At 41.6% G+C, this 26,885-nt stretch overlaps 1 protein-coding gene across 5 annotated transcripts in view; it reads right to left on the bottom strand.

The window, feature by feature from the left end:
- Positions 1-3,771: 3,771 nt before the first annotated feature.
- Positions 3,772-26,885, bottom strand: part of ASB7 (ankyrin repeat and SOCS box containing 7) — a 35,319-nt gene continuing 12,205 nt past the window's right edge. For 4 of the 5 annotated variants that reach the window (XM_071568338.1, XM_071568337.1, XM_071568339.1 and 1 more), the window contains 2 exons: positions 17,510-18,115; positions 3,772-8,003 (listed from right to left, as the gene is read on the bottom strand). In XM_071568338.1, the coding sequence (XP_071424439.1) occupies positions 7,864-8,003; positions 17,510-18,115 (746 nt within the window). In that variant the 3' untranslated portion in view covers positions 3,772-7,863. Of the gene's footprint in view, positions 8,004-10,730; positions 11,461-17,509; positions 18,116-26,885 lie in introns of those variants that run through there. The other variant, XM_071568341.1, reaches the window with a different exon arrangement.

The following is a 26,885-nucleotide window of genomic DNA, read 5'->3' as shown; positions in this document are numbered from 1 at the left end:
TAGGGATGGTTTCCTTTGGAGCAAGGAATGTCTCATTCCCTCAGGGAGCTGGTGTGGAGGACAGGCTGTGAGGAGGCAGAGCAAGGCAGCACTGGTGACACAGACACAGCTGGGGGGAGGTGGGTGGCCCCAGAACCACAGGGTGGATTGGGCTGGAAGGGACCTCAAAGCCCACCCAGTGCCACCCCCTGCCATGGGCAGGGACACCTCCCACCTGCCCAGGGTGCTCCAAGCCCTGTCCAACCTGGCCTGGGACACATCCAAGGACGTGGCACCTGAACACAAACACACCAGAGCTCAAGGTGAGGTGCTCATGGAACCAGAAGAGGCCTGAATTGATCTTCCCAAGCAGATTGCAGGTAAGGGACAAAAAAGCCCCATGAGCATCAGTGATCTGTTCACAAGAGACACCAGGGTGAGCCCCATCCAGCTGGGAACCTGCTTGGAAGGACTTTCAGGGTCAGCCTCGGAGTTGTGTAAGTTTTGTCATGCTCTCTGTCTGGGGGACAACTTTAACAAACCTGTAATCACAGCACTAAGAGGTGGGAATGCAAATCCCCAACCCTTAATTGCTTTGTCTGGTTCTGAGTGGGAACTTTAATTCAAGTCTTCCACTCGTCAGGAGGGTGCCTGAACCAGCAGAGAACACAGTGGGGTTTTTCTGGCTCACTAACCATTAAATAGCTCACACAAAGTCAAAAAGGAACAGACTCAAATACTCACACAGATTATTTACTATTAAGGACATTCAAACTTCTGAGCCCAACAAGCCACATACCAAACATTTCTGTAAGATCAAAAGGCACATTTTCTGCTTTCTCTCTCTCACACACAATCCCACACACATCAAAACTTCAGCTTCTTACCAAACATCCTGGTCACTTTATTTTCAGTCTGAATGCTCTCTAAAAATGTCTTGGTTTTGCTTTCTAGCAGCTGTATTAAAACCCACCATGAGATGAGCAACACCCAAGAGAGCCAAGGGATGGATCTCAAGTTGAGCTGCTTGAGACAGGCACAGCTTGGAAGGCACATTTCCATAACCACATCCTGCAGTTGGGCACTCTGAGGTGTAAAATCCAAGCACTTGGAGGGAGCTGAATCTAAACTGAAAATTCATTAAGCAATTAAAATTTGCAATTTCATTGCAAATCTACTTTAATCTGCTTCATTAGAGAATAAGCAGAAACATTCAAGTTATGGAAGGGACTGTCAAGCTGAAATAAGTCACCAATTCAGGACTAGACATCAAAGTATTTAAGGAACTCTATCAAAACAGGGCATGTTTTCAGGAGGAAAAAAACAATTTGTCTACTGGTTGCTTATAAAGTTGGCCCCAACTACAGAATCCCTCCTGCTGCTCCTTCACAAAATATTTTGCAAATACCTTCCAAAAATACTCTGCTCATTAGGCCATAAAACGAGGAGCAGGACTGCAAGCTGGCCAACCAAGTCAATTAGTTCTTTCACACCAGATTAAATGTTGAGTAACCACCACCTTCAGTGGAGTAAATCAGAAATGAGGACAGAATTCAGTAGAACAATCCCATTAATTTCCAGTTACTTGTGACAGAACACGAGAAGATCTGATATATTTGGAGTGCATTAAGACTGCAATTAAACTCTAATTTTGCAAGTCAGAACAGAAGAGTTATGGCCAATTTTGTGCTCCTTAACAAAGAATAGATGCTCTTTGCTGTGCATGTTACTTCCAGACCTAAATTCTCTCCTAAAAGCATTCACCCTTGCTTAAGCTACTGCCTGTGATCTTGCTTTTCATCCACCTTTCCCAGACCTTCCAGGGATCTTTCATGGATTCTGAGGAGTTTGCAAACACTGCAACAGCTCCAGTCCAGGTGTGGGCAACACCGACCCTGCAGCCCCCACCACTCCCAGCACACCAGCTGGGAGTCCACACAGACCCCACTCACAGAGAAACCTGCCTGGAGAAGACACAGGAAGGTTTTCAGAGCCTTCACAAGCACCTCTGTGTCAAACCTCCTTCCTGCAGACATGGAGACATTCCAGACTTACCTGGGACCTCACAAAGGACCATCAGCAGCACTGTAGAGCCCAGATGTGCAGGAAACAGCTGGAGCTCTGACTCCTTCCCTGGACAGCTGGAGGTTTCCCAATAAAAGCCAAGGCGGTCTTGGATCCCAAGGTGTTGCTGTTCCAGCTGCAGGCTGGGGGTCCCTGGGGAATGCACTGGCTGAGGAGCTGCTGCTGGAACGGGGTCACCCAGCAATGCTTGGGGTCTCTGCCATGGCATCAAATCACATGGTCAGCCTTACCTTGGCCAAGGACATGAAGTCAAGAAGTAGAATCATAGAGGAGATTCAAAATTCCAGTGATAAAGGAACCAAACTTAGCCTTTCAACACTATTTCAGTTTCAAAGAACAGGGTAAATCCTTTGAGGTGGTGGTAGCCCCAACTAAAGTAGTGATAGCCCCAACCAAAGGAGTGATAGCCCCAACCAAAGTGGTGATAGCCCCAACCAAAGTGGTGATAGCCCCAACCAAAGTGGTGATAGCCCCAACCAAAGTGGTGATAGCCCCAACCAAAGTGGTGATAGCCCCAACCAAAGTAGTGGTGAGAGACTGGAGAAAGGAGAATTTAAACGTGTTGGTCCAGGCTGTTTTGGGAAAAAATAGAGTCTGTTCCTTGCTTTGATAATTTTTCTTTCAAAAGTATTTCTTATTTACTATGGTAAAACCCCATGTTTTGCCATATAAAGTAAATACACTTCTCTGTCAGCCCCTTCCACCAATATACAGAAAGATTTTCTATTCTAAACATGTCATTTGTCACCAGCTTGTAAGTCAGGTTTTTCTCAATTGTAACATTAGTCATTAATTGTTTTAAAGTTAACAAGTGAACACTCAAACAGGAAATATGAGACATAAACAGGAACAAAGTCTTTAGCACAGCATTCAGTAAACAGCCAGCTAAAGCCTGGCCAGTCTGGGAGCAACAACCAGCCACAGCTCTAAACACAACTGGTGGTTGCACAGCAAATGTTCTCCCTGTGGTGTTTGTGGAGTTTGCTACTGAGCAATGAAAAACATCCTTTTTTCCCCTATTCCCCTTTAGCAGCAATGAGTTTAAATCTGGTCTCCCCCTCCCAAATTTTAGGGTCCAAAACCTTACACTGCAGCTTTTGGTTGTGCATCACTCTTGTGACTGAAATAAAAAGTTACAATTTGTGTGCCAGGAATACTCATAGACATCCTCCTTAGTCAATTTTTATAGGTAGCAAATAGACACCAAAATATGACACCACCATTTTTGTACCTCAGTCAGTGCATGAGCTCAGAAAGGGGAACTGAAACCCTGGGCTGGGATGTGAGCAGGGAAACCCCAACCCCTCCGAGCTGAGCACCAGTTTGTTCCCCCTTCCAAAGTGCAGCTCTGGAGGGGGTTTTGTTTCCCTGGGAGGGTGGGCAGGCCCTGGCACAGGTGCCCAGAGAAGCTGTGGCTGCCCCAGCCCTGGGAGTGTCCAAGGCCAGGCTGGAGCAAGCTGGGATAGTGGGAGGAGTCCCTGCCCATGGCAGGCGGTGGGATGGGATGGGATGGGCTTTAAGGTCCCTTCCAACCCAAACCATTCCATGAGTTTTATGCTCCTATTTACTGGTAAAAAATCACCTGAGAGTTCATGAGCCATCCCAACTCCCATTTGTGGGGGCAAACCGGAGTCCCAAACACCAAACCCACAAAACACTGGAGGGAACACGAGCAGAAGAGACAGGCAAGCATTGAGAGAAAAGGTGTAAAGTGGTATTATGTTATTAAAACATTACATTAGAAATAAACAGAACATAAACCAAAAATAGGTTTTAACCAGGTTTAACTTTTTTCTTTTTTTTCTTTTCTTTTTTTTTTTTTAAATTCAAATTGACCCAAAGCAAAAAACTTACATTGCAAAGGAAGAACAAAATACATGATGGTATCAGTAACAGCATTATGGAAGCTGGACTTGTGGGCAGGTTTTCCATCCAGCCCAGCCCACCCTGGTAAACACACCACATATTTCCTTTTGTCTCTGGGTATTCATCTGATGAGTTCATCCAGATGTGTTCTCCTATGATTGCCAACCAGAGCCAGAAAACTGCATTTTCCACGCTATTCCAAGGAAGCCAGAGTTATTCCAAGCATGAGTGATAATGAATTAAAGAAAAAAAAAACCAAAACAAAAAACCAAACCCAATACAAAACAAAACAAACCACTCGAGCTTTTCAAACTAACAAGTATTGTCTATAATGTAAATAGTTTAGAAATATGGTAATTAAATAATCTAAAAAACACTCTTACTCTGCTGTACATTTATAAACATAAATATTTACAAAAACTTTCTGCTTTGTTTTAAAGGATGAGGTTTGCAGTTTGTTAATGATCAGAGTCTTTTACTCATATTGATTCTTTGGTGTGTTTGCCAATTTTTTAAGGTTTATTCAAAGTGTTCAACTGTGAATTTCAAGGTAACGGAACGAGGCTACATCACAAGTCCATGTTCTGCACTTTTCCTTCCACATTCTACTCCAAATGAAAAACAAAGTTCACTTTGTCCTTCCAAGTATTGGTGCACAACATTGAAAATAATTAAAAAAAGACCCAATTCCCCACTGCTGAAATTTGGATGGATTACCAATGGATAATCCTCCTTCCTTTGCACTTGAGCACACGGATAACTGGAGAGAGAACAGGACTATCAGCATTTTCAGAGTGTGCTGAGGTGCTTTGCAGAATTTAAGGTGACAAACCAGCTCCAAGAGATGGGCTGGCATTGTGAAAAAGGCTGAGGGGCTTCCCTCCACCTTGGGGACAGGGGAGGATGAAAATTCATTTAAAAGAAAGGCTTTTTACTGGCCTGAAACATATGTGTGTTCCCTTTAGATGTCAGTTATTTGAAAGAAATAACAAAGAAACAAACCTCAAACAATAAATAATGGAATTACACATTTCTTCATTAAATAGCATTCTTGTTACCAACAAAGTCTTCCATAATTTTCTTCAGTCACAGCAACAGACAGAACAAATAATTTGCCTTAATATAGATTGCAACTAAAATATACTCTAGATTACCTTAGAAAATCTGACTGTAAAAACTCAGTGGGGAAGGACATTGGCTTAGACCAACCTACTAATGTAGTGAACAATACTAAGTCTGCTCTTTGTTTTTGAAAGAAAGCAACTTTAAGATCCTGGTCTCCTGTCACAAACCAGAAGATTTATGCTTTAAACCTGCCAGTGTGTCCTGTCTGAGCCCTGGAGAGCTCCAAGGTGGGAAGAGCTGATCTTTTCTGACAACAACAGGAGGTCTCGCACCCCACCCACGCCCTCAGGTTGTCCCTGCCATGCTGCCACCACCAGAGATGTCCCTGCCATGCTGCCACCACCAGAGACTGTCCCTGCCATGCTGCCACCACCAGAGACTGTCCCTGCCATGCTGCCACCACCAGAGACTGTCCCTGCCATGCTGCCATCACCAGAGACTGTCCCTGCCATGATGCCACCACCAGAGATTGTCCCTGCCATGCTGCCACCACCAGAGATGTCCCTGTCATGCTGTCATCACCAGAGACTGTCCCTGCCATGCTGCCACCACCAGAGACTGTCCCTGCCATGCTGCCATCACCAGAGACTGTCCCTGCCATGATGCCACCACCAGAGATTGTCCCTGCCATGCTGCCACCACCAGGGACTGTCCCTGCCATGCTGCCACCACCAGAGATGTCCCTGCCATGCTACCACCACCAGAGATTGTCCCTGCCATGCTGCCACCACCAGAGATGTCCCTGCCATGCTACCACCACCAGAGATTGTCCCTGCCATGCTGCCATCACCAGAGATGTCCCTGCCATGCTGCCACCAACAGAGACTGTCCCTGCCATGCTACCACTACCAGGGACTGTCCCTGCCATGCTGCCACCACCAGAGATATAACCTGGAGAAACTACAAAGCTCTACAACCTGGTGTGGGGGTGAGGTTGGACTTGCTCCTTCAAGCTGCTGACACAACTACTTTTGGTCACTGCTCCACCAGGCTGGACTTGAACCGACAGAAGCTGGAGATGAAAAGGTTCATCATCCCCTTTCCAATCCTCTGAGCCATGAATCTCCCAAATCCCTTATTGTTTGGAAACCTGATGCAATGCCAGGCACAAGAGGGAGGGCTGATCCTCCTTGCCTGCCACAGTTCCAGTGTAAGGTTCGTGTTCAAGGAGCTGCAATCAGGGTAGGAGGTATGAAAGGAACCAGCACAGCTGAAGGAGGGGAGTGTTCCTGCTCCACCTTGGCTCTTCAGGGGGGGTTAATATTAAATAGTTTGCAAGTGACAGTGTGAAACTCAAAAGGCACCACCGTTCCTCTCATCTCCCACTTCCACTGGTGGAACTGGGAGGGAAACACTCCGGACATTGAGAGGCCCTTTGGGAGCCAGTGGGATGCCCAAACAAAGGCAGGGGACACTGGGGAGCACCTTATGGTGACTCTGCAATGCCTGGGAAACCAAGAGAGTGGAAAAACTGGACATCTTGGCCCAGACTTTAGATCAAGAAATTCATCTTTTTTCTGACGATCAGAACCCAAACTCTTTAACAGATCTTTTAATACCCAGTATGAAAACCACATTCAGTAGCCAGATTTCAGCATTCCTTTCAGTTGCTGCTTTCAGATTAATTGTAAGATTTCAACTTTCAGTGTGAAGGGGGCTTTTCTTTTTAGTGCACACATAAAATCTCAGTAACTTCTGTGCACTTCCCACCTGAAACAAAGTGAATTTCAGAGCAACCAAAAAACCCCCACAAGTTTATCACTGCTTTTAAACCAAAAGGGTTTGGCCAATTTCTTTTTCTGTAAGTGGACACAATTTGGCTGAGAACCCGTAGATAAAACTTCAACTGAAAGTGAAATAAAGCAGGTTATACATTCATGAAATCCAGGGAGTCAGAATGACCAGAGGCTGCTGCTTCACTCCTGCAGTGCCACATCAGCACTACAGGGAGGCAGCAGCTCCTGTTCTCACAAATAATGCACTGAGACCAAATGGGGAACAGTGGGGACATCACACATAAAGGGAAAATACATCAGAGAGATTATTGCACAGGAGGCACTGTATGAGCAACAGAATACATTGGCTTCAAAAAAACTAAATTTCTTTCCTCTTAAGTTAATGTAAAAAATACAGAGGCTATGCCTCTCTGTAGTGTACTGTCACTGGTAAAAATAGACTTACAAACAGCCACCCATTTCACAGGGAATGTCAGGAGAGGGGGCCTGAATTTCAGGGGCATCCCAACACCAGTAGTTAGGAAAACAAAAAAAAGGTAACTGCATTTTATCTTCAATTTCCAAACGATATTCATACAGCACCCAAGGACATGCCAATTATCGACCCTTCCCTCTGTCCTGCAAAAACACCCCCTGGCAGAGCCCAGGGGCCCAAAGCCAGGGCTCTGCAGCTCCTTCTCTATCCTTTTGCAGGGCTGGTGCCTTGGATTTCCAGACTTTATTTTCTTGCATCATTGCTCAGCATCCAACTCAAACCACCCATGTCCCCCCAGGGGCACCTTCCATCTCCACTGCAAGTCTGCACAGGTAATGTGAAAACAAACAGAAAACCAACAGCAAGTTTTAAAATGCAACATTGTATAGAAAGCTTGGACCTTGTAAACTTGGACCAAGAAACCAAAAATTAAGACCTTCTAGCATGTGGTATAAAAAACCCAAGGAAGTGTATACCTGCCTTCTGACTTCACAGAAAAATCAGAATTTGCATAGGATATACTTTGTGCAAGGCAACAAGCCTCTTCAGTATCTGGAATAGACCTAAACTTGTTCAGAGTTCTTCTCTTCATGGATATCAGATATCATCAAATTTGTGTTTTAAGTAGTCTTTCATGACCTTGGCAATGGGTAGTTCATCAAGTAGTTTGAGGTTTTGAAGGCCTATACACTGACGGATTTTAATTCGACAGAGATCCTGCAAGTTCCTGGGCTGTCCTGCAGAGACAAAAGGAACACACAACAGTAAGATGATCACTCTTTAAACATACTTTGAGACATCAGTAAAAAAAAAAATCACTGGGGTTTGGTATTTTCTCAAGGGGAGAGGGAAGAATTACCACAGAAAAAGGGGGGGGAGTCAATCCCTTTCTAATGAACTCAACGGAATCAAGGGATGAACATTAAATGTATTTTCCATGCACACACTTTTACTGATGCCACTGCAAAGTGAATTATCCACATGAAGATTCCCACCAGGTGGCAACATGTGCTCATGCACTGTAGAACAGCAAAACTCCTCCATTTAACTCGCTGTGCATATTTTTTCTGCCCTTGTAACAGGGAGAAAAAAAAATCTGCTCCCTTGTAACTTGGGGTAAAAAAACCCCCTCGGTCCTGCTTTTCTCTCAAACAATGAAACAAAAACCTCTAAATTCAACTGTAACAGTTTCCTCAGAGAGTGAGGATTTATAAGTTATTCAAGGATCGCGTGGCAGAGTTAAAGATTGGGGTTTTTTTTTCCTCTTCTAATGAAAAGATGAAGCCTTTGGATGCAGCCAAAACCTTGTCAAACAAAGAGATGAAAATGTGAGTTAATCACTGTCCACAGAGCAAAAGCTTTACTGACATCACACCAACTCCAGCATTTCTGGCAAGGATTTTCCCAAGCAATCAGTTCTCTTTCAAACTCATTCTTACCAGGAAACTACTCAAACACCTTGAAAAACAGTTGGGTTTTGGTCTCCTATGCAAAGAAATGGAAGAAAGGTTAATCTAGTCCTTGCTCTGAATGCACCCAGCAATGGATCCGAGGAAAAGAAAGAGGGAAAGAGCAGAACAACAAGCATTGAGAAATCCTGTCCCAGTAAACTCCTCCAGCTTTCAGCACCGGTGCCTTTGGGCCTTCCTAACCCAGAGATTGCACCCAGATCTGTGTCTTTAATAGCTGTGAATAGCTTGCCCTTTGTAAATCTGCCTAATGTTTTTTGAAGCCATTCATACTTTCAGTATCCAAAACATCCTGTGGCAACAAATTTCACAATATAATGAGGCGTTGGCTGGAAAGCTACAAAGTAATTGTATTTATTTTAGATCTGCTTCCTGATGGCTCCATTTCGTGCCTGCCATTCTTGGAGTTACAAGAAAAAGAATGAATAATTGTTCCCACGCCAGTCATGATTTACATACCTCTCTATAAACCTCTGCCCTCCGCTCCTGCCCGGCACCTCTTCCCAAACTGCAAACTCCACTTAACAACCCCCAACATGGGCCCCCCTCCAAAGCTCTGCCCAAACTGCTCGCCTTGGTTGGTTTGCAACTCATTCTGCTACAGCTTTGTTGGAGTTATTCCAGCAGCACATCAGAGCTGTGCTAATCAACATTTGGATCATCCACTTAAACAGTCAAACCTCTTCATTTTTTCTTTCTCCTCCAAGCCATGACACAGTTATGGGACCTGATGAGGCACTCAGTAATAGGACAAGGGGGCATGATGGGCTCAAGCTCTGCCAGGGGAAATTGAAGTTGGAGAGCAGAAAAAAATTCTTTGCAGAGAGAGTGCTCAGGCATTGGAATGGGCTGCCCAGAGAGGGGGTGGATTCCCCATCCCTGGAGGTTTTTAACCTGAGCTTGGCCGTGGCACTGAGTGCCATGATCTGGTAAAGGGACTGGAGTTGGACCAAGGGATGGACTTGATGATCTTGGAGGTCTTTTCCAACCCAATCCATCCTGTGATTCTGTCATTCTGTGGATGTGGCACTGAGTGAGAATCCACCACATCTTGACCCAACCCTACTGTGATCACCAGCCCAGTGCCCTGGGCTGGTGATCACAGTGGGGTTGGGTCAAGGGTTGGACCTGCTGATCTCAGAGGTCTTTTCCAACCCAATCCATTCTATGATTCTGTGACTGCCCAAGTCAAAACACTCAGCACCACAAACAAGGAGGTGCTTCTGTTGGTGCCAACAGAATCTGTTGGCAACAGAGCAACTTATTCAGTCTTTTATCATCTCTATAATAAGATATCTGCAGAATTTGATAATATATCTGTAGAATAAGATAACAATATAGTCAGTGGTGAGAGGCTGCTTTGGCAGGGCAGGCAGGTGGTTTTACTGAGCTGACTGAGCTGGAATCAAACCTTTCTTTACAGACCAATGAGGGCAACTCCAAACAACCCCAGTCTCCACTGAGCTTTCCTGGGCTGCCACCAATTAATGAGGACACTTTCAGGAGGAACTGCCCTCTGGACAGGGCTGGGGGCAGGTGGGCAGTGTTTGCTCCCAGCTCACCATCCCAAACCTGCTCACAGAACACAGGAGGGTTTTTCCAACCAGAGCCAATCCCTCCTTCCATCCTCCTCTTCCTTCAGCAACAAACAATCCATCAGCTTAACAGGCACTGACATTAGGAGTTTATTAAACTTTCCTGGGAAGCACAAAATAAAGAGATTATGAAACTATTTCCTGTTTTGTACCTTGGCACTTTGTCCAAGGTTTCAGTTGCCCTTTGCAGTGAATTCCTCCTGTTTCCCCCTGCCTGGCTTTTCCTATAGAAATGGGCTGACAGACAGGTGTACACTGGGATTTCTCCTAAGCACTAAAATTATCTGGGGTAAGCCAGCAGAAGTAATGCAAGAGAATAGTCTCAGTCTGCTTTTAAAGAAATCACATTTGAAATTAAAGAACATGAAAATTTGAGTTTCCTTCATGTGAGTTAAAAATACTTTTATTATAGTTACCACCACGATACCTAAATGTCAATTTATTTTTAGTTCATCCAAGACTTAGAGCACAGACCAACAGTTACTTTGTTCACTGGTGGTTTCCTCTTGGCAATTTTTTTTTCCACCTGAGGGAAACAATTTAGACAACTTGGACAACAGCTGAATGTTCAAGTTTCAGGGGAAGGAAAGTGACTTTTGGTAAGAAACCAAGCAGAGGAATCTTTCTGGTGATAAATAAACACTTCTAATGCTTCAAATGTGAAGGCAAACGGGGTTCAGAAAGGATGGACCAGTTCAAAAGTTAAAAGCAAACAGCAGCATAAGAAGTTATAAAGGACTAGAGATCTATGTGGTTTGTTGTAACAGAGTCCACAATAAATCAGCTGTGAGACACTGATTGCTGGTTTCAGAAATAAATGCCTTTTAATTAACATCCTACGGGTTTGTCGAGAACAGAAAGGAACAGACAACTTAAAATACCCAGAAGAAATTGGTCATCAGTTCATTCCAAAAGACCTGCTTATCAAATATATGACATTTTCCCCTGATAAGCCTAAAAAATATTTCCTGGGAATGTGTTAACAATGGCCATTTCCAGTGTTAAGCACCAGTTGCTACATCTACTGGCTGTTGGTGTCTTAGGTCACGCCTTGCAAATTCCAGGCTTATTAATGCAGTTGTGATTTATTAGAAACGGTGTCTGGAACACTTACTCATTCTTGGTTGCATCTGAATGAAAAAGAAAAAAAATAAAGGATTACAGCCCCATGTCAGTGAACCTTAGTTTGGCAAATGAAAAATGTTATTAGGAATTTGGCAAAGTGAGACAAGTTAAATGATGAATAAAGTGCTGTTTAAAAGCGATTAGGAAGTAGCAACTTGGGTTGTGTCCTGCACCACAAATCTGGGAGGTTATTTAGGGCAGAGAAGCTGGAAAGGAAAAGAATTAAAAGAAGAAGGAATAAAAGCTGACAGAGACATGAAAGGTGTGACTGACCTACTGACCACTATCATGAAAACTGAGATATAAAACTCCTGATTACCTTCAAAACACCCAACACAGCCCTGAGCCCCAAGGGCCACCTCGGGGTGTTCTCCTGTTGTTGCACAACCCCAGCTCCCACCAGGGCACCAAACACCTGCTGGAGCTGCAGATGTGCTCAGGTGGTCACCACAACATTCAAATACTTCAGGCAATTTATTCTGGGAACTTTATAGCAGCAATCAAATCAATCAGAATTATTAATTACAGGACAAAGATGTGTGGCTCAGCTTTTGCCTCCCACAGCTCTGGGCTGAGGGAAGCCTGAAATCCCCACCAATTTCTGTGTGCAGGGTCCCAGACATGACAGAAAAGCTTCTTCCAAACAAAATAAAAGTAAAACAGAGTTAAAGAATAAAGAGGAATTGGGGTTTGATTTTTTTCCCTATCTTGATGCATCAGACTTCAGTATGTATAAAATTTAAGCCTTTTCCTAAATCAGTCCTTCAACTAATAACAAAGTAAATTCCTGAGCTTTGGTTACTCCTTAAATAATTAATAATAATTTTACTTAAATAATTAATAATTATTTTACTTACATAATTAATAATTCTTTTACTTACATAATCAAATGAGCCTTTTAAATTATTATTAATAGATTGGCCTTTGGGAAAAAAAATGTTTTAACAGCAAGAAATGACTCCAGTTAATCCAAAAATCCACTCAATACTCCATTCCTTTCCTTTCTGCAGCTTCAAGACTTTTCTGCTGGTCTGAGTTTGCTGTTCTATCCAAAACTTCCATTTGGGATTTATGACCTGCACAAAGAACTCTGTCAGTGTCCAAACTGCTCTGCAGCTGGTGCAGCTCCACCTGTCCCTCCCCAAGAAATCAAACACTCCCTCACCCAACAGGTCGAAATTTAAGGATAATTAAGGCATGTTAGACCCAGGATCAATAACAACACTGATTTTTGGGGGGCTTTCACCCAGCCCTGCAAAGGTAGAAAGGGAGGAATCCCCACTCATTTCCTGCACTGAAGATACAGAGGAAAACACAAAGCAAAAAATCCTGACCTGACCTTTCTGTTCCCCAAGAGGAAACTTGGGAATAACCGAAATGAATCTGCAAGCAGATCCTCTCTGATGGATTGTTCCAACTATTAGAAGAAAAGTACTTTTAAAGCAAACAACCAGTGTCATTGGTTTGAACTGGAGAGGCTGTTGGGGAAGGAATTAGAAGATGAAAACCAGCAGCAGTGACATATTTCAGAAGCCGCCCACAGTTTGCTCTACAATATTAATGCATTTCTCTAAAAAAAAAAGCCCACAGTGTATTTCTCAAACTGGGCCCCCTGGGAATAGGGAAAGGCTGAAAACAGTAGCAAGAAACTGTCTGGTAGTTTCTTTTTAGCTACAAAGGAAATTTAAAAATCAGGTTTTTTAAATATTTTACCAAAAATGCTGAGAGCAGGCTGGTGTAGAACAGCTCAGCTCCTCTGGAATATCAGGATGTCTCTGCTGCTAAAAATCCACCCTTTCTTTCACAGCAGTAACACAACTTTAAAAGTTGGAGTTTAATTTAGTGTTCAGTGCCCCTTTCAGAATGTCTGAGCCTGAAGTGTGTTTTCTTTGCTCTTTGGAAAGTCCTTCTCCTCAATGAGTTTTAGATGTCTATTAAATTCCAGTGTTTCTGGCACAGAGAAGATGTAGCAGGGAATGTATTTTGGACTGAAAATTCATACATGAAAAAGCTGAATGTCAGTAAAGCTCAGTGTTACACTTAACAGGTGTATTAGCAATGAAATTAAGATTTGAATATGCTTGGAAAGGGCTTTTTTATAAATTTGTAACACCCCTGTAACTTCAGTATCACTGAAATGGCTGTGATGCTTCAGGTAAGAATTTCAATACCACAAAGTTTATCCATTTTTAGGAGACAGTGAGTGAAGTGCTCTGAACATCAGGACAGGCTCCAGGTGCATTGTTATGTTATTTTACATGATTTTTGCAGGCACAGCACAGGAGTACAATGGGATTGGACATGGCTGTACCTTAAATGCCACAGATCAAAATAGTTTTTAATGGTTTTTTTTTACACAGGCCTCTTAAACAAAATTCTTTCAAAAATTTTCTGTCTAGAGCTACACAAGGGGATTCAACTACTTAATATAAAGTCAACTGCACTATGAGATGGTAGAAAACTATAAAATAATGCCTTTATCCCAGCAGGATTTCCAGCAGCACCCAAGGAAACAACCAGCCAAAGCCTGAAATTCTAAGGAAGTTCTTCTATGTTACAACAAGCAGGAAAATACCATTTCCTTTGCAATTATCCACATAATAAAATATGTAGAAACCTCCTTAATTCACTGAGATGACTCTGTATCCATAAAAACTTAAACTATGCAGAGAAATTTCTCAAAATGTTTTTCCAGTTCAGAAAAAAAAAATCTAGTGAGAAGTTATCTTGATCTAACAAAGGGATGGAGACAAAGAATGTACAAGGATTTCCTTAACAGGATTTCTGAGTTTTTCTGCACATTTACAGTGCTGTATAAACTTAAACACAAAATCACACTCTCCAGTCAAAGCCAAAGATCTGCCCTTGGAAAAATAAAAAATCCTAAAGCTTATTGAAGTACTTTTTCCCAACACTTGCATTTTTATTACCTCCCACATTCTATGTTTAATATTCTCAAATCCCATTCAACTTCAGCTTCCAAATACCAGGGTTGTGAATGCACATTAATTCTGTAGATATACAGACTGCCAATAAAAGCCTCGAAGTATATATATTTAATTAATAATTATATATATATATATATATTTAATTTGCATTAGTGCATTTCAAGCTTAACCCATTAACACTCCTGAAATTGCAGTGCAGAGCAACAAAGCAGCCCTTTATCAGATGATCTCAAGTGTTATTTGTGTGCATAAATATATATACATATATATTTATATATATACATATATATTTATATATATATATACACACACATATATATAAAAATATATTTATATATATATACATATATATTTTAATATATATATATATACACACACACATACATATATATAAGTATATATACACACACAATCAACTATAGTGGTTGCCAATAAATGTTTTTTGGAGTAGAAGAGTGTAACACAAGCAAGGAAAAGAAAGGTTATCCATAAAACTGAGTGGTTTCCATCTTCAACACTGCTTTTTTCCCAGGCAAACTTTACTTACTGTTGTACTGTAAAAAAGAGAGAAGAGGAGAAATGAAAATACCTGAGGAGTCTGAACACCAAGTGAACAGCAGCCTCGTGATCAAACCCTCTGTTGTTCCTGAATTCCAGCTCTGTGCTTAAACACTGAACCACAACTATAGAATAACTTCCTCTTGGAATTATTCCAGGAGCAAAGGAATCTCTACCTGTAAGCAGGAAGAATATCAGACCTTCAGGGTCAACCCCCAAAATCCAATATCTTCTTGCAGCCTCTCAGGGCCAGTACTGAGTATTCCTGAGCTTGGTTTCTTGCTAAATGCTGCCCTTATTACCGATTAAAAACCTACCAAAACAAAAAGAGATTCACAGGTGATGTTTGCTGAGGAACTGAAACTGCACAAATACGTTTTCCAAGTATAAAAAACAGCCCCTCACCTCTTACACCACTCAATAGTATCCCATTTATAAGCAGCATTCAAATGCTGTCACTTGAAGACAGAGATCACTTTGATAATTTTCATATCTATTAAAAATAGATAAAAATCTTAAAAATATTATTCTACTGTAAAAATAAAAACTAGTTCCTGTTTGACTATCAAATATACCCTTCAAAACTTCAGATGCACATACAAAACTCACAGCTGTGGATTTCTATATTAAGCACTTAGTGAAACATTCAAATAAACAAACTAGAAATTCCCACTAAGCCCCAGGACCAAGGCACTGTTACCAACCACAAAAGAGTTTCAGGAAGAATTCCAATAGAAGAATTCCCTAAAAATTGTGAAATTTTTTCTTCTAGAAAATACATATTGCAACAGACTCATAAACAAGATTCTTCCCCAAAGTACTACAGAAGATCTCAACAATTCCCTGGACAGTCAGACTTAACTGGGAACTCCAACTCCAAAGCCCCAGCTCACTGCATCCATCTCATCTCTTACACAGCATCTCATTAAACTAATTACTCAGGAATACCAGGGAAAACAGCATTTGGATATTTATAATAAGGGCAGCAGCAGAGCTTGTTTATAGCTGTTTGTAAACATATATTCATAATTATTTTGCTCAGAAGCACAGAGCTGAAGTGTTTTTGTCAGCACTGCTTTCCCAATTCTCCCTCCATTAGCACAAAACTGGGAGAGTTCCAACATTTACAATGGCCAGAAATTAAAGCTGTTTTTTTTTTTGGAGCAGAATCTACTTCTCACTTAACATTAAAGCCTCAAGGTATGGAATCTCCAAACTAAAAGTTCCAGTACACTTTCCCTAAGTCTTTAGACATGAAGGAAATAGGGAAGCAGTCTAAGCCTTCATGGTTCCTGATACAGCCTAAGACTGTTAAAGAAGTCTGGATATTGTATCATCTCCTAAAATCCCTCACAGTGTTACCAACAGTGCAACGCTCCCCAAAAGAAAACCAGAAGAAAATGCCTTTGAATGAGAAGGGGCAGGCAAATTAACCCAAAAGAATCTATTAATTGCTTGTATTTCTTATCAACTTCCACCCTTCCAAAAAATCTGTTTTGATTTCAGATATGAGCAAAACCAACACCACAAATCACGGAGAAAAAACCTGAAATTGCAAATGCTTGTTTGTGTCAGCTACTGACAACAGGTCCCATCTCAGCTGACTCACTTCCAGCCCACACTGACTTTCAGTTTCTCTACAGAGAATATAAGTTGCCTAATTCTCATTTAAAAAAGACCACATCCGAAAAAATAAAAGGAGTTTCAGAAGGAGAAAAGGGATATATGGAATCCCCCATTCTGTGCAGTGCAAAGATCAGTCTAGCTGGATGGTAATTTATCAGGCCATCTTAACATGTTTGAATTGGCAAACTCTGCTAAATGCTAATCAGCAATTCCTAAATGCTTTAGGCAACACTGTAATTATGAAACACTATTACAGCATTCCATGGTGAGGGAGGAAGAGAAAACCTGATCTAGTACACCAAAAACTGGGAATCAAAAGTGGCCCAGATATGAGAAGCCAAATACATTTTCTAAGTATCAGAAGTCCTGACGAGTTAAAATCTCTCATATTTCAAAGACATCAACAAAATCAAATCAAAGCCACACAGCACATGAAACCCCTTCAAGGTGCAGGAACGAACTGTGGCATTTTGTTGTCTGGTTTAGGGAAGGGAAGGAGGGAACACAAAGCAGCCAAAGCTCCTTCCTGCCCTGGTCGGAGTGCGGGGGATTTGCATGGCAATAAACAACCGAAACAAAAGACACTCAAAAACCCTCAACAAACAACAACCAAACCCCCAAAACCTCACGTGCTAAGGCTGTTAATAAAACGAGATTTTACAGTTCACTTTTTAAAAATGAATGCTTCCTGTAGGTATTCAAACAAAACTAATTAAGCATTACACACTTCACATTAGCACCTTTGCCGAGCAAGAGATTCCCGGTATCACAACCCCTTCACATTCCCAGAAATTTTCTAGTGCATTTAAAGAGCATCGAGGGGCAGAGAGGAAACATTTCTTTTTTTTTTTTCTGGGGCTAAATTCAAAGAAGGCTTTTAGAGGACATTGAGCCCTGCGATTAACTTCTCTTACATACATACTTGTCACTTCTTGTAAGAAATCCAGACAGGGTCGGCTACTTCCAGAAATACTTATTGAAACAGCCAGTGGGGTCTGTCCTTCATAGTTCCTTGTGTTAGTGTCTGCTCCGTAATTATACAACATCTGTGCACAAAGCACATCATCTCTAAGAGCAGACAAGTGCAAGGGTGTCTGTCCGTCTTCCAAGCGCCCCAGGTTCGTATCGGCCCCTCTCTGGAGGAACATGCGGCAGTAGGAGTGATTGCTTTTGATCACAGCGTATCGCAACAGGAAACCGTTCTGAATGTCGATGTTGGCATTGTGGTCCAGCAGGATTCTCACACAGCTGGACCTCTCCCGGATAATGGCCAGCTGCAGTGGGGTAGTACCTTTATCGCTGAGCGGATCAACCTCAGCCTTGAACTCCAGCAGCAGCCTGACAAAGGAGTCCCTGCCGTAATGGGCCGCCACGTGCAGGGGGGTCCAGCCGTCGTTGCTCTTGGCGTTGATGATGTCGCTGCGATAGTCGGACTCCAGCATGAGGCGCGCGATCCGCGCCCGCCCGTGCATGGCCGCGTAGTGCAGCGCCGTGAACCCGCCGATCAGGTCCTTCACCGTGGGGTCGGCTGCGGGGACACAGCAAGGAGGGAGCAATTAGAGGCGGTACGGGGGAAAACTGAAGGCAGAAAAGGAAATTTCTGAGGAATTAGAAGGAGTTATGGGGAAAAAAATGTAAAGAAGAAAAGGAAAGTTGATAGGAATTAGAAGAAAACAAAATTTAAGAGGAATTAGGAGTTACAGCGAAAAAATATAAAGAAAAGTTAATAGGAATTAGAAGAAAACAAAATTTAAGAGGAATTAGGAGTTACAGCGAAAAAATATAAAGAAGAAAAGGAAAGTTAATAGGAATTAGAAGAAAACAAAATTTCTGAGGAATTAGAAGTTACAGTGAAAAAAATGTAAAGAAGAAAAGGAAAGTTAATAGGAATTAGAAGAAAACAAAATTTAAGAGGAATTAGAAGGAGTTACGGTGAAAAAAAAAAGGAAATAAGAAAAGGAAAGTTAATAGGAATTAGAAGAAAAAATTTAAGAGGAATTAGAAGGAGTTATGGTGAAAAAAATGTAAAGAAGAAAAGGAAAGTTAATAGGAATTAGAAGAAAACAAAATTTAAGAGGAATTAGAAGGAGTTCCAGTGAAAAAAATGTAAAGAAGAAAAGGAAAGAATAGGAATTAGAAGAAAACAAAATTTAAGAGGAATTAGAAGGAGTTACGGCAAAAAAAAAAGGAAATAAGAAAAGGAAAGTTAATAGGAATTAGAAGAAAAAATTTAAGAGGAATTAGAAGGAGTTATGGGGAAAAAATGTAAAGAAGAAAAGGAAAGTTAATAGGAATTAGAAGAAAACAAAATTTAAGAGGAGTTAGAAGGCGTTACGGCGAAAAAAATTAAAGAGGAAAAGGAAAGTTAATAGGAACTAGAAGAAAACAAAATTTCTCAGGAATTAGAAGGAGTTACAGTGAACAAAATGTAAAGAGGAAAAGGAAAGTTAATAGGAATTATAAGAAAACAAAATTTCTGAGGAATTAGAAGGAGTTACAGTGAACAAAATGCAAAGAGGAAAAGAAAAGTTAATAGGAATTAGAAGAAAACAAAATTTAAGGGGAATTAGGAGTTACAGTGAAAAAAAAGACAAGGAAAGTTAATAGGAATTAGAAGGCGTTGTGGGGAAAAATAATTAAAGAAAGAAAAGGAAATTTAAGAGGAAATAGAAGGAGTTACAGTGCAAAAAAATTTAAAGAAAATGAAATTTAAGAGGAGTTAGAAGGCGTTATGGGCAAAAAATGTAAATAAGAAAATGAAATTTAAAAGGAATTAGAAGGCATTACAGTGAAAAAAATTTAAAGAAAACTAAATTTAAGAGGAATTAGAAGGTGTTATGGGGAAAAAATTTAAAGAAGAAAATGAAAGTTAAGAGGAAACGAAATTTAAGAGGAATTAGAAGGCATTATGGTGAAAAAATAAAATTACATTTAAGAGGAATTAGAAGGTGTTATGGAGAAAAAATTTTAAGAAGAAAACAAAATTTAAGAGGAATTAGAAGGCATTACAAGGAAAAAAATTTAAAGAAAATGAAATTTAAGAGAAATTAGAAGGTGTTATGGAGAAAAATTAAAGAAAATGAAATTTAAGAGGAATAGAAGGCGTTACAGTGAAAAGAATTTAAAGAAGAAAATTAAATTTAAGAGGAATTAAAAGGTGTTACAGTGATCCAGTGGTGAAAAATAATTTAAAGAAGAAATCCCACAATAATTCCAACAATGATTGTTACTCTTTTCAGGCATAGCATGGCAGGGTTTTTTTTATACTTCTAATTCTTCCTTTCACAAATACACTATTTTTAAGGCAAAGTTAAAAGTTTATTTAAGCATCAGTTACACAAAGACCTTTTCTTTCACATACAGATGTTCCTGTTTCACAAATACCTTTCCACATCTTCCTCACACTCACAGAATCACAGAATCAGCTGGGTCGGAAGAGACCTCTGAGATCATCGAGTCCAACCCTTGGTCCAACTCCAGTCCCTTTACCAGATCATGGCACTCAGTGCCACGGCCAAGCTCAGCTGAAAAACCTCCAGGGATGGGGAATCCACCCCCTCTCTGGGCAGCCCAATCCAATCCCTGAGCACTCTCTCTGTAAAGAATTTTTTTCTGCTCTCCAACTTCAATTTCCCCTGGCAGAGCTTGAGCCCATCGTGCCCCCTTGTCCTATTGCTGAGTGCCTGGGAGAAGAGACCAACCCCCACCTGGCCAGAACTTCCCTTCAGGCAGTTCCAGACAGTGCTGAGGTCACCTCTGAGCCTCCTCTTCTCCAGGCTAAACACCCCCAGCTCCCTCAGCCTCTCCCCACAGCACTTGTGCTCCAGTCCCTTCTCCAGCCTCGTTGCTCTTCTCTGGACCTGCTCCAGCCCCTCTCAAGCTAATTACTCAAATCTCTCTGTCCATCCAGTTTTCCTCCAGCTCCACAATATTGCATTTCTTTCTCAATATTCAACTTCTTTATTTTCCCCTGTGTTGCATTTCTTGGTCTTAAAAAGAAGCATGTGTAGAAACATCTGCTGTCCCAAACTGCGGATGTTTTGTGGTCTGGCAGCATTGTATTGTTTTTAGGGTGTAATGCTGTGTTAGGTACAATGTTTCTCTGTGGTCTGCAGGATTTCCAAAGCATGTAGGATGAATGTTGTTTTAGATTATCTTGATAAAGTCTGTTTCAGTAGATGATGGAGCTGTTCAGAATTTGTTCTGAATATAAAGTTTCCCAAAAATTTAAGATTTTACAAGAATGTAAGTACCCACTTCTGAAAGGAGTCAGATAACACATTAGTGCAGAATACATGTAATTACACAGATTTATTTCCCCTTAAGCCAGCACAAAAGCTCAGACTGATTCATGATTTCAAAAATTAAAATAAATCAATTTACTTCATTTCCTCGGGACACCCAAACTTGTAGAGCAAGTAACTAATTAATCACCCAGGCAAGGTGCCATTTCTCAGCCCAGAGAACAAAGCCAGGCTGGGAGGTTTCTCCTTCCACCATCCACAGTTGGACACTAAAAGTTATAAACTACAGAGTGGAAGTTTGAACACTTTCCCACCATCTGCACAAGATAGAGAAGACCTGCTCTGAGTTAAATTCCCAGTACAATATTAACTGCAGGCTCCCTTAGTCTGAACACACCTGAACACACAGAGGTGCTAACACAAAACAGGAATAAGCTTCCAACACACTGTGTTCATACCCAGGTAACACTGAGAGAGACAACATACCAAAATAATAAGAGGGGAAGTTGAAACTACAGCTGCAAAGTGATCAGGCAACTTTAAGCATATTTTGAAATGGAAAGTGAAGAAAACAAACTACCAAAAAAAAAAAACCCCAACTTACAAACTAATTCAGCCTGACAAACAGCAAAATAATATGTGAAAACTACCTGTAGTATATAGAATCACAGAATCATAGAATGGATTGGGTTGGAAAAGACCTCCAAGATCACCAAGTCCAACCCTTGGTCCAACTCCAGTCCCTTTACCAGATCATGGCACTCAGTGCCACGGCCAAGCTCAGTTAAAAACCTCCAGGGATGGGGAATCCACCCCCTCTCTGGGCAGCCCATTCCAACGCCTGAGCACTCTCTCTGCAAAGAATTTTTTTGTGATCTCCAACTTCAATTTCCCCTGGCAGACCTTGAGCCCTCCGTGCCCCTATATAGAATAGGAATTTATTCCTATAAAGAATAGGAATAAACATAGAAATAACAAGAGGCAGAGTAAGGAAAGTTTAGCCCCTTGTCAGTGACAGCTTTCCTTGTGTTCTGTAAAGCAGCAGTTGCAGTGCCCTGTGAAGTCCCACTAACCTGAGCTAAAGCAGTGGATGCTCAGCAGGAAAATGCAGTCAGTGACTGACCCTGCACTGTGATGGTGTCCAAAACACAGCAAAGAATCAGCACAACCCACCCAGTCACTCCAGGCAGGGATAGTATTTCAATGAGACACTCTCTGCTCCCCGGGCCCCGTTCCTCAGGCTGCTCACACTGCCCTGCATCACCCCCTGGGTGGGCACACACAGGGGGCGGCACCAGCAGGAGGGGCAGGATGCAGAGGGACAACACATTCTGAGGATTAGGGAGGAAGATGGACATAATGGAAAGGAGATAGCAGCAGTCAGGGCTGTTTTTCACCAAAAATCGTTGGTTTTTAATAGAAATAATATTCATCTTGTGCCTTCTTGCTGCCATGCAGCACAGGGCATGCAAGGCAAGCATTTCTGTCCCCAGATGAGGTGCAGGAAATTGCCCCAAGCCTGTCTAGTCAATGCCATTTCCAAATTCAAGCAGATATGCCCCAAATTTCACGTGTGCACATAAATGCATTTTTATACTAGTTGTAATCCAAGCCCAACAATTTCCTTGCAACATAAACATGCACTTTTTCTATGGTTTTAAGCACTTTTCCACACCTTCCCTACTCCCAAAATGTCCTTGGTTTTGAGCACTAAAGTGAACCAAAAAATACTAAGCCATGTAAGAGAAGTGTCTCAGCAAGGATAGGAAAAAATCCCTCTCGATTGGGCAACCAAGCAACACAAACCATCTTCCAAAAACAAACCCGTTAGAAAAATCTCCTGAAAAAATACATAATTTCCGTTAAGATTACAGACTTGTAGTGAGCCAACAGCACCGGTCTGCCCCGGGATTAGGGAAAGGATCGCTGTTCCCTCAGTGTCCTGCTGCCATCTCCTGGAACACTCTGGAACTTCACAACTTTGGATCTACGTTCAGTTGTATAAAAATTCCGTCCATTCAGTGCCTGTCTTAGTAAAAACAGCACCTCAAAGCTGATGTTGCCTAAAGAACTTGGGTTGTTGGGAGGGTTTTAATTTTTTTTTAAGGCTTCAATACTGGTATCACGTTGCAAAGTAACTCTGACCCCTGGAACATGAGCAAAGTAAACATGAATTGGGAATGACTCTCAGCTTACCTTGTAGTCTGCAGAGGGGTAAAAAAAGTACCTAGTATGAGTAAATTTAGCTAGAAAGGAATTAAGCCAGCACTTTCCAGCATTTCTTTGTCTTGTCTCCACCCTGACTGTCAAATATTTCTTTTCAAGCTTCCCATTAATTTGGGGAGAGCAGAATCTAAAACTGCACTTGGTCACTTCTAAAGTTCTTAAATGTAAGACATTAATACAATGGCAGAAACCTTGAACTGCTTATCAAGGGCACCAATTCCTGCAATTCCTTGAAACAGAAAATTTGCAACACTGCATGATACTCAATTAATTTATTTCATGTTAAAAATGGGCACCTAAACTAGTCATTTAAACTCTACTGTTAGTGAAATTCTTTTCTAAGACTGTACTCTAGAGGATATCCAGATTCCTAAACAAGAGTCTAATATTCTATAGTTTCAATTCACAGCTTGGTGGGACAGTTTCCCCTCTTCCCTGCCACGTTCCTGAGGTCACTCCATCACAATCTAGTTTGGGAAGCCAACAAAGCCAAGCTTGTGGCTTCACAGAGTACTTGTATTATTGGAAGCTTATTTTCCCCAACCAAGGCTTAACTCTGACCACAAGGTTTAGAAACATGGCTACATGCAGCTTGTGTTTTGAATTTCCTAAGATAACAGTGACAGAAGAGATGTCCAGGAAAGCATCACTGCTCAGAGACACAAACACTGGAGGAGCTGAGGGGGCTGAGCCTTTGGCCTTTCTAGATCCCCCCAGATTCTGCTTGACTCTAGGAAAATTTAGATACCTTGAAGCCAAGACTAAAAATAAATAAATATGGCTGTTTGGCTACTTCTTTCTGTTACTCTTCAATTTCCAGGAGCTTTAGTGGACCTTTTTTTCACTTTAATATGAGTAACCAGGAGCTGTCCTGCTCAGCTGCTATTGGGAAGGTATCACCAAGGGACAGCTAACTACACACTTTCAAGACTTTAGCTTTTTGTAATGTCAACAGTGATTGGAATTAATAAATCAGAGTTCTTTTCCAGTGTTTGTCTCTATGTGTCATATTGAAAAATAAAAAAATGCACTAAAGGGAAAAAAGTCTAGTTACACAAAAATCCAAGATTACTAAAAATTACACTCCCTATTTTTGTGTTGCTTTCCTGTTGGGCTTTGTGACTCCAGATTGTTTTTATGGATGGGAAGAACTGGCTTCATAGAATCTTCACTTTATTAAAATGAGACAAATACATTAAGAAAGTCAAATTACCTATTTCTCGTGGTTATGATGAACCTTCTGCAATTCATGAGTTGCTTAAGAACATTTATAATCTGACCTATCACCTCTGTATCTAGTTGGTATTTCTGCTGGCTCCATCCTTTAGTGTGGAATGGTTTTTCCTGCATTTCCCCATCCATCTGTGTCTCCTTGCTCAGAAGATAATAAAAAGCTTCCTCCTGTTCCACCACCTCCACTCCCATCAGCCAATCTGAGGCACAACACCGTCCTCTGGCTCTTTTCTTTGCTGGTGAGCAATGATGGAAGAGGAGAGAGAAAGCAAAAGCAGGAGGCAGCCAGGTCATGACTCCCCTAAGAATCCACCTTTTAATTCCAGGTCAGTGAGCAGATCCCTGCTCAGCCTTTATTAGCCAAACTCAATCTCCATCCCACTCCCATGCAGGGTGTGTGGCTGATCTTCCAGCACCTCCGAGCTGAGGCTCAGCACTCCTCCCTCAGCAACACCTCCAGTGGGTTTCTCAGTCCTGTCTGTGAAAATATTCCCAGCTCTGCTAAGCTTCATCCTCCCTCTGGACACCCATAACTACCACTTCTTTCCCCCTTTCCTCCAGAACTCCACACACTCCCTCTCACTATCTATTTAGCGACAATATACAGTCAGTTCAATACCCTCTTTAACGTAAGATTCACACCAGGAAATTATGGGGGTTTTTCACGTAAGATTCACACCAGGAAATTATGTTTTCCTTCACTCCAGTACCTTTTTGATCCACAGGGATTAAGCACCACCAGCAAAATAATCCACTTCAGAGGGAGAAAAGTAGAGGTCGTGTGAGGAAAGGTAGACACCAATCTCTCTCTAATGAGGCTGGTGTGATTAACTCAGCTCACTCACTGCTTATTAACTCGTTTGTGACATTATTATGTTTTAAGTGCTCATTATTTTTATGCTTCTGTTTTGAGGCAAAACAAGGCAAGGCACAAAGCAGTGCCAGTGTTGAGAAGTGAGGCTCAGCTACAGGAAAGCTGCTGTAGATGACTAACCCTCACACTATTTGTTACTCAACTTTCTCATCCCTGTGATTCAACTCGGTGCTGCTTCAGGACAAGGGTGTTTCATTACAGGCAGTTTTCATGAGGCATCAGATTCAGCTGGTACTTCATGTAGGAAAGAGTAACAACCAAAATAACAACCAAACACTGCATCAGCAGCTATGTAATATCAACACCTATAAAATAAAAATACACAGCAATATAGAAGGGGAGGGTTTTATCACCTTTAAATTTGCAGATAAAACGTTAAAAGCAAGATATCTGACTTACAGCCTTAAATTTCTGAATTATCAAACTGAAGGCTTGACATTGTTCACATATGTTTAGAAGTAGAATTTTCATCTCTTCCAATAAGGACATGAGGGTTTGCTCTTTTTAAGTGGTTAGTCTGTAGTAGGTACATCCACAGGGTCCAGCTGCTCAGGCTGCTCTTAAGGAACAAACCACTTGTTGTGCCACTACCACAGCCTATTAATGCCATTCCCTTTTCAGGATGATCCAAACAGCTGCCAAACACTGTGACAGACACAAGGGGTCCATAAGGCCTCAGATACACCAAGAATCAAAGAGTTAATTTCAGTTTTCCTGGGATTGACAACACCTTAGTTCATAACTCACTTGGTAAGAATAGTGCTGGACTAGAGAATGCTGCTCTTTAGGACCACTAATCAGAATGTAGAGGACATCTACTGATTAGTATTTTTCCTCTCCAGTATCACATTAAAAGATTAAACTATCCATTTCTAAAACTTTAGGTGGCCTTGTAAGATGACAAAGCAGTAGGAAATTCTGATTGCACCACCTGAGGGATAATAACCATCACCCACATGGGCATCACTTAAACCAACAAAACTCCACCAGTCCTTGACATAAAGCTGCATCACGGATGGGTGCAGGAGACTTGGAACCTCATCTGGATTAGCTGACCCTGCAGTCCTTGCAGAGAGGACTATTTCTATAAAGTTTTGTAGGCTCTGTTAAAAAGTGTAGGGAAACTTTGTCCTTAATGCAACTTGCTAACTCGTCCTAGAAGTCTGAGACCACCTTCCCTAGGATTTCAATTCAAGGACCTGCCACCTTCTAAAAATACCCCCTAAAAGAGAAGAAAAGCTTGGAGAGAGTGCTGTGAGTGCATTTAATTTTATAATGACTCCTTCTGCCCTATTTTCATAATTCTTATTCATTCTTTTAACAATTTCCAGGCAATCCTGGAGGGGGGGAAAAAAGGTATGGCATTAAGATATAAAGCTAATCTCTGGCCTCATTCACAGTGTCATCAGAAGCAAACAGAGATGAATCACTACTCCTAAGAATAAAAAAATTAGTATCACCAGAAGTAGCTGACATCAATGAGTGCTGGGCAGCCCTGCAATGGTGTCCCAGTTCAGCAAGCTGGGACCAGTTTATCACTGTGTGGGTGTGACCAAAGCTGTGTATTCTAAATCCCCTATGTCATTTCTCATGAACTGCTAACAATGGGCCATTTGCAGCAGCTGCCCAGGGCACACCTGAGCCCTCAGGCTGGGACCTGGCTGGGAAAGAAGTGAGACAGGAGCTGGGATAACTCCCCTCCAGGGAGTCCTTGGCACCTC

Source organism: Pithys albifrons, chromosome 13 (assembly GCF_047495875.1).
Source record: "Pithys albifrons albifrons isolate INPA30051 chromosome 13, PitAlb_v1, whole genome shotgun sequence".
Classification (NCBI taxonomy): Eukaryota; Metazoa; Chordata; class Aves; order Passeriformes; family Thamnophilidae; genus Pithys; species Pithys albifrons.
Note: the sequence above shows the minus strand (reverse complement) of the source record. Positions and strands in the feature narration are given on the sequence as shown.